General features: G+C 42.3%; 1 protein-coding gene across 2 annotated transcripts in view; it reads left to right on the plus strand.

Annotated features, from left to right (window-relative positions):
- The window catches only part of LRP6 (LDL receptor related protein 6), a 99,728-nt gene that overhangs the window by 70,223 nt on the left and 21,142 nt on the right, over nucleotides 1-8,363 (plus strand). For both annotated transcript variants that reach the window (XM_057373437.1, XM_057373438.1), the window contains exons 11-13: nucleotides 1,847-2,031; nucleotides 3,752-4,078; nucleotides 7,455-7,657. In XM_057373437.1, the coding sequence (XP_057229420.1) occupies nucleotides 1,847-2,031; nucleotides 3,752-4,078; nucleotides 7,455-7,657 (715 nt within the window). The remainder of the gene's footprint in view (nucleotides 1-1,846; nucleotides 2,032-3,751; nucleotides 4,079-7,454; nucleotides 7,658-8,363) is intronic.

The raw sequence follows: 8,363 nt of genomic DNA on the forward strand, positions 1-8,363 counted from the left end.
ATTTAATTTGAGGGTAGGGGAATTAAGTTTATGGTCTRAGCATAAGGAAGGTGTTTTGTTTCRTTGGATAAGGGAACCTTTTTAGTTTGTATGGATGAGGGAAGAGGGGCAGAGAAGGAGTGGAAACAATTACATCCACCTATCCCTGAAATCAGAGACTTTCTGAAAAGAAACTTCTCAGTTGGATTGAAGTGCAGTAGCAAAAGTAGGGCAATAAACAGGGAGGGGGGAAGGAGTGAGGCAAGGCAAGGTAAACTATTCAGCTTCTGAAATAGCTCTTCTACCGTGAAATGCTCACTTGACAGTGACTAATTAGTGCAAAAACTTTTGAGGTTATACCAATAYTGCATTATTTTTTAAATGAGGGAACTTCATTTACAAGGCTTATGAAATGATCACTGTTCCCAGTGACACTGTGAGATCTACAGCAGTGCAGAGAGCTCAGTACATTTCCTGGTGCTTTATTTCACCAAGGAGGTGTCAGTGGTTGCCTTCAGTGTGATCCAAGGTTGGATTCATTCCTGATGTGCCAGGGGTTGCCTGGATGAGTACATCAGGGGGAATTCAACACCACATTGTCAGATCCAGTTACTCATTTCTAGCAGAAGGCTGCTGTGGACAATTCTGGTTTTACACTTGGAGGTTGGTTTTTCAGAGGGATTATTATCATTCAATGCTTTGTCTCTTTACCACAGATCAGAAAAAAAAAAACTCTTGGGTCAGAATGCCAGTTTTTCCTTTTTCCTTATAGCAGTAGAATAGCTGTATACTTTKTAAAATATATGTTTACTTATATAACTATACTTACAGTTTAGTTGTGCTTCAAATGGAAGTTTTCATGGCATTGCTACCATGGGAGCAATTCTAACACTCGGCTCCATGCTGTGTCCAACTTGCAAAATTTATACACAAAATACTTTGCAAAATTTTTAAGATAAATTTGTGCATATTCCTGGCRTCTTAAGGAGCAGCTCCCCCTTGATCATCAGTTTTTGAAGCARCCTTTCCCATAGTTCAGTGGTTGGAATTAAAAGACTTCCCAGGGGGGTTTGTTACTGGAGGCATTAAAACCCAAAGGTGTAAACCCTTGTTTTTAGAATGGTATCAGCTTGATATTTTGGAAGAAATTATTAACTAACCATCAAATACATTATATACAAATATACATCCTACTCTGATATGAAATGCTGTGAAATGTAAACATGTACAAGTCTGTCCTTCTTCCAAGTGAGGTAGAAGCTGCCATGTGAGTATTGATAGTTTGTGGTTTTGCTCAGTGGAAATGCYGTACAATTCTGTGTGACATGTAACACACTCACTACATGGCTGGCTGAGTTTCGTGGAGATGAGCAGTGGCACCTGTTAACAAAAATACCCTGCAGACCTGCCTTTTGTATTCCTTCATTTGAGAGAGGGTCAGACTGGAGACAAAAGATTAGTGCTGTGGGAAAATATCCTGCTAAAGAACCAGGGTAAATGAAGGTGCCCAGCTGCCAGCCTCTGCCTGTTAAATGATGTACCTGGGTTAATTACTAGTGAACTGCTGTCACACAGAACTTGCTGGTGAAAAAGTAGAAAAAAAATATATTGGGAGCATTTTGAGGAAAGTTGACTCACTTCCTTGCCTGTATTTTGAAAAAAAAATTCTTTTAGCATAATGGGGCTTAATAAATGCTGAAATTTGAAAAAAAACACCCCTCATTTAGCATAATGGGGCTTAATAAATGCTGAAATTCACAGCTCTTCTTTTTCTTTTATTCTTTCTGAGGATTTTTGTTTTGTTTTTCCTCTTGAGTTCTCTTGGATTGAATGCAATCCTTTTTCTTTCTTCTGTTCTTTTAATCAGGTTCATGTACTGGACTGAGTGGGGWGGCAAACCAAAGATTGACAGAGCTGCCATGGATGGCAGTGAGAGGACCACGCTGGTCCCAAACGTGGGACGTGCCAACGGTCTGACCATCGACTACGCCAAGAGACGCCTGTACTGGACCGACCTGGACACCAACCTGATCGAGTCCTCCAACATGTTAGGTGAGCCCTGGGCAGCCTCCTGGCTGGGGGCAATGCTGCTTCTTCTGTTGTTGTTTTAATAATGCAAAGATTCACATCATAAGACAAAAATAAAATTTTCCAGCCTCGCACGCCTTTAATGTTTGCTTTTATAATTCAGGTTTATGTAATACTTAGCGAGGCCTCGATTTTCTTGTAGGCGATTGGGTTGCTCAGAAAGTTAAAATTACACAAGGTGTACTTATTTCCAGTTATATGTAGGACAGAGATGTCAGCTTGCAGTGTTTTGGAGAGTCCTGTTTTGCTGCTCTGAAGAGCACTGGCAAATACGTAACGAACGTAGAAAGAGAGCAAACAAGATAGAAACAGCTTATTCAACATGTAATTTAATGCAATTTGGTTTTAAATCTTCGTTAGTGACCTCAGGCATTTTCCCCCCCAGTATTCTGCACATTAAGGGCCTTTTCCTGGCTGGTATTTATCAGCAGGGGAGTTCTCTTGTACTGCAGTGATGTGATGTTTTTATTAACTGGCCATTGTAGCTAAATGGAATATTTTATTCCTTCACTGTCTCAGGGTACAGTGTGGAGGACCTAGGCCTTCTCAGATTTGCACAGTGTTTTAACTTCTCAGCACCCATAGGAGTGGAGTGGCTTGTTGTATGTTAAATTATTCAGATTAGCATTAACAGTAGCCAATATTTAAGCATTTCTAACTAGCCAATGTTTAAGGCTAAAGGAGTTCATCTGCTTTAAACATGATGYTTACAGTAGTGGAACAAAGCTAGAAAAAGATGAAGCCAGGAAAATGCAGTATGGGAATTGCGTGTAAGAGAAAAGCTTTTCTTCAGCTTCTCCTGTACTTTGGTGTGCTGGGGAGGCCAGCTCCGTGTTCTCCTGTGAAATATGGGACTGGRCATGGCATTAGAACTTCTTTTTCCCTTGCCTGTGGCTAGTGACAGCAGAGCGTGGGGCTGTGCATCCTTGGCTTCTCTCTGCAGAGGGAATAACTTTTTGCTTCATAATCTCCAGTTCATTTTGTGTGATTGCACAGCAGGAGATGCTGTGCTAATGAAGTGCTTGATAAAACACAGTTGAAGTCATTTCCCCCCACCGTGTCCTGATCCTTTAGATCTCTTAACATTTCCATTGTATACACAATTAGCTGTTTCCTATCTTGACTTTCTGACTGCCCCTTCCTGTCCTGGCATTCCAGAGACAGGTTAGTTTAGCCTTGTACATTTAATTTTTCTCATAATGCAAWGTAGAATTTCATTAAGCTCATAACAATTTTCTCTTCACGAGCAGTGGGAACAGTGTGGTGCAAGAGATGCTGAACTGGAAGTGAAAATACAGTGTCAGGATCCTGCATGAAATTGAGAGGGATTGAAATTGAGAGAGTTTTTTTCAGTTTTGGGGATGAGGGAAAGGACAATGTTTCTGAGAGCCCTGATCATTTTCAAAATAAAAATTTAATAAAATGAAAATAAAATAAAATGAAAATAAAATAAAATGAAAATAAAAAATAAATGAAAATAAAATACATTCTTTTCTGTGAATTGCAAGCAGGATTAGCACATTTCTGTGATAGGCTCTGAGATTCCTTTTGAATGCTGTACATTCATCATTTASCCTTGTAATGATGAAATAGGAATTTTGCAGTGATTGTGTGCCAACCTTTCTGGGCAGGTTGYTTGTCCCCATATAATCCTGCTTTTTCTCCCCCCCTTTTTTGGGCACAGGCCTTGACCGTGAGATCATTGCTGATGATCTGCCTCACCCCTTTGGCCTGACCCAGTACCAGGATTACATTTACTGGACGGACTGGAGCCGCCGCAGCATCGAGCGAGCCAACAAGACCAGCGGGCAGAACCGAACCATCATCCAGGGCCACCTGGACTATGTCATGGACATCCTGGTGTTCCACTCRTCCAGGCAGGCAGGATGGAATGAATGTGCCTCCAGCAACGGGCACTGCTCTCATCTGTGCCTGGCTGTGCCCGTGGGAGGGTTTGTGTGTGGCTGCCCAGCTCACTACTCCTTGAACTCCGACAACAGGACCTGCAGCGGTAAGCCTGGGAAGAGCAAATATAGGAACATGCCTTTTGGGAACAGTGAGCACTGAACTTGGAGGAAAAAAGGATTTTACAGTTCTCCAATAGTAAAACACTACTGAATTTTAAGACAACATAGGATATTGAAAGAAAAAAAAATAGTCTTGCAACATAGGAGTATCACAATTAAATAAGAAGAATGGCTGTTGGTGAGCTTTTCCAGTAGCTCAGCTGCATCTGTGTAAACATGGAGGTTAAAAATGCTTTTAGTTTTGTATCTCTGGCAGACCCTCTTCAAGTGCTTGCATGCTTGTTTATTTCTATATATTTCTAGTCTTGCCTGACATAAAGGCTGTGTGATAGTTTGGTCTGGATGCTGGACTTTGTGCAGCTTTTAGCTGATCAGGATTTGGTTCTGTGTTTGTGTCTGTGTTTGTGGCTGATGAGATGCTGAGGTGGGCCACTCTCAGGTCGTTGCTGTTTTTCCTCAGTGAGGATGGGCTGGGCTGCAGTCTGGTTCCTGGTGGCTGTGCAGCCAAGYCCCATTTTTCTTTATTGTTGTGCAGAATATAAACCACAAGGCCCTTCAGGCTGTGTGTAATTAGCTCCTAACCAAATAATTTATCCATCTCTCAATAACTGGCTGCCAGTGAGGCTCTCATAATTTTGGCAGCCACTCTGGATGGCTGATTTCCACCGGTGTCATTCACATTAGTCAGTGGGTGAAGAGATTCAGAGACAGATTGTATCTCAGCCACATTATCACGAGGAGAGACATCCAACTATTGTCTTACAGCCAAAAGCAGGGCAGAGTGTTCCACCAATGCCACCTCATGGCATTTTTTGAAAACCATGCTTTKAAAAAAACTCTGCTTTTCTACTCCCCATGTGTTCTGTGCTTTTCTCCTTTTTTACCAGGTGCAAGCTGGATTCTTGCACCCTGGTACTCTCATGTGTTCGTGTGAGTTAGAGGCATGGTGGCACCTCTTTGGCAGTGACTGTCATTTTGCAGGTGGAGGAATTTGACTTCCAGGGGAGAAAAAGTAGCAGAATGATCAAAAGTCATGTTTTTCTTGTGAAAATGCTCCTGGAAACAAAGCAAGGAGCAAAATATAGGAAATAGGTTGTGAGCAAATAGAACCATTTCCCCACAGAACAGTGTTTTTTGTGGTGTTAGGATATTTCCTCTGCCATATTCAAACCTGGGAGCTTTCCAGCTCCTCATTTGTAGGTAATTGGAGATTTAGGCTTCTCTGCATATATTTAATTCTTTCTTTTGGCTGCTGTAATTGGAGCCTAAATTGTTCTAACTTTTTTTTTTTTTTTTTTGCCTGTGTTACTTGCTTGTGTACCTCCTGAACATTATTAGTCCAAGTCCTATCTAGAGGTCCTCCTTTCTGAAATACCCTGCTCATGTATTTATGGTTCTTTTAATTATGGGAAGGACACACTGCTCTGGTGAGATCTCTTCAGAMCTACACTTGTCATGAAGTTGGAAGGCAGTGTTACACAGGAGACACACTCATTGCACTCCATTTGCCTGCTGCCAAAAATACTGTTAAAATATGGGACTATTGGGAGGGAGAATGATGGAAAGGGATTTCTGAAATTGGTACTGTTTCAGAGATGTGGAGTCTCAAGGGGGGAAATTCTGCTGTTGCTTTTTATAATGAGCCATCTATTCAAAGCTGTAAGCCAGGCAGTCTTGGAAAGTGAGAGGGTGTCTGGGGAAAAGTAGAAATCATTTTAGGTGCTTATATGTTTACCTGCACTGTTTTTTCCCTTTCCATTTCTATGTATAGCTTCTTGGTAGGAATTCTGATGTTKCTGAATCCATTATTTTGCTGTAAACATTCATATAAACTTGACTTCACTTTTCTTTTTTGCTTTCTTGTACAGTTTAGAGCTTAGYGTAGGGCAGCTTAAATTATTGGAGAAATGCTTGGAGGGAAAATACAGGTTTTCCAGAAAGCAGAAATACCTTGCAATTAGGCCTGATTGTTGTAGGATGTTAGGACTGAGCGTTGGTTTCCAAGGAAACTCCTCCCTGCCTTTTTTTTTTGTTTCCAGCAGTCAGAAGAGCTGTTCAAAGCTATGCTAAAATAACAAAGCAAGGTGATGATGTTCTCTGGGAGCCTTTTGCTTCCTCCCCTTTGCCAGGTGCTGCCTTACCTGTTTTACAGGCTGGTAAATGAGTGCAGTGTCCCACTGCTCMTCTCTCTCCAGACGTGGGCTGTAGAGAATTGATTGTACAAACTTCAGGGAGGCTTCAAGCTGCATTTCTGGCAATTGGCTCTTGTGCCATCTTGCTTCAGGTAGAGCACTATTGAAAAGAACCCTCTGAAAAGGAAAAATGCTTTCATTACTCCTCTGATTTCTGACYCAGTTATGTAATACAGAGATAATTTTTTTTCCAATGCTTTGTGCATTTACTGTAAGTTATAGCTGGTAAACTACAGCTATATGGGGTGGTGAAATCTTRCTTTCTGCTGTTTGATGGTATTTCTAAGAAAAAAAAACATTTGTCCAGGAAATTTTTGCTGGCAGAGTATTAGGTTTGTTTTTTTTCTTAGTGCAGATTGTCATTCCCAGATAACCACCTAGAAATAGTAAAGAGAGATTTAAAAAGAGCAAATACAGTTTTTCCAAAAACATAGCCTTGCAGGCAGTTAAGMTATTTTCACACAGTTGTTTCATTCCAGTGCAGGCAGAAAGAAAGTTTGTGGGAACAGGACTGAATCACTGTCAGTCTCTTTTCCCTGAAAYCTCTAAATAAGGAACCAGTGATGGCTTTTTCTCTCACCTTTCTCTGCCAGTAGAACTGCACCTAGCAAAGGGTTCAACTTCAAAATAGTGGAGCTGCATTTCCACTGAAGCTGAGAGCCCTTAAGAAAGAAAAAGGAAACTTCTTTAARAGGCATAATTGACCATTCTTTGAGATGCTGTTGATAGAAGTCTTCACACTCATTAGTCCTGCCACTTAAAAAAAYCTTTATCTTTGCCTGTCACATTGACATACAGCCAGTTATAGTGAAAAGAGGTCATTTGAAAGGCTTTTCATACTCATCAGAGGTTGGGATTTTTATGTTTTGGTTGGGGTTTTTTGGTTTTGGTGAAGGAAGAGGGAGAAGGGGAATGAAATAAGTTGGGATTTTTATGTTTTGGTTTGGGTTTTTGTTTGGTTTTGGCAAAGGAAGAGGGAGAAGGGGAATGAAATAAGTTGGGATTTTTATGTTTTGGTTTGGGTTTTTGTTTGGTTTTGATAAAGGAAGAGGGAGAAGGGGAATGAAATAATGGGCACTGTCTGGTTATGACTTGTGGTTGTCACTCCTGAACATAAAAATGCCACGTGCAACCCTTTCACCACCCTTTCCTTGYTCACCCCCTGCAGCTCCCACCACCTTCCTGCTGTTCAGCCAGAAGAATGCCATCAATCGCATGGTGATTGATGAGCAGCAGAGCCCAGACATCATCCTGCCCATCCACAGCCTCCGCAACGTCCGAGCCATCGACTACGACCCCCTGGACAAACAGCTCTACTGGATCGACTCGCGGCAGAACATCATCCGCAGGGCGCAGGAGGACGGCAGCCAGGTAACCTCAGGGGGGCTGGGGAGGGGATGGAGTTCTGGAGAAGGGATGGAATTCTGAGGAGGGGATGGAATTCTGAGGAGGGGATGGATTTCTGAAGGTCTGGCATGCCCTGTGCCCAGCAATGCCTGATTGTATGTGGATTATTTAGAGACGCGGACTTTTGCCCCCTTGGCAAAACTGCTGGAGTTTTCTGGAGTCTGCAAATCTGGGCAGCAATAAATAAATATGGAAAAGCAGGGGCAGCTTGAAGATACTGTTGTTCCCAGAACATTATTTGCTCAACAAATAATTTGCTCTACATTATTTGTGCTGTCTTCTGTGTGGAAACTGTTTAAAGCCCTTGTTTGAGATAGGAAACATGGCAGGGAAAGTTCTTGGGAGAGATGGGGGTGTGCACAGGGTGTGTGAATGGGGTGCAGGGCTCTGTCCTCTGAGCACACAGCTGTATCTGGAGCCTCTTGAGTTCTGGAGCAGAYAGGAAGAGACTTGGAAACCACTGGGGCACAGAATGAGGAGGCTGAACCTGTAAAAGATGTGGCAGGCTTGGGAAAATGTATTTGACTGAGGAATGCAGAAAAAATGGGCTAGGGTGGAAGGCAAAAGGTTATACAGGTTGTGGTGATTCAACCCTGGCTGGGTTTCCCAGGGGTCACAGCCTCCTTTGGGCATCCCCCTGCTCCAGCGAGGGCTGCAGTGGATCTGTGCA

Source organism: Malurus melanocephalus, unplaced genomic scaffold, assembly GCF_030028575.1.
Source record: "Malurus melanocephalus ecotype Western Australia unplaced genomic scaffold, MMel_1.1 scaffold_197, whole genome shotgun sequence".
Lineage (NCBI taxonomy): Eukaryota > Metazoa > Chordata > Aves > Passeriformes > Maluridae > Malurus > Malurus melanocephalus.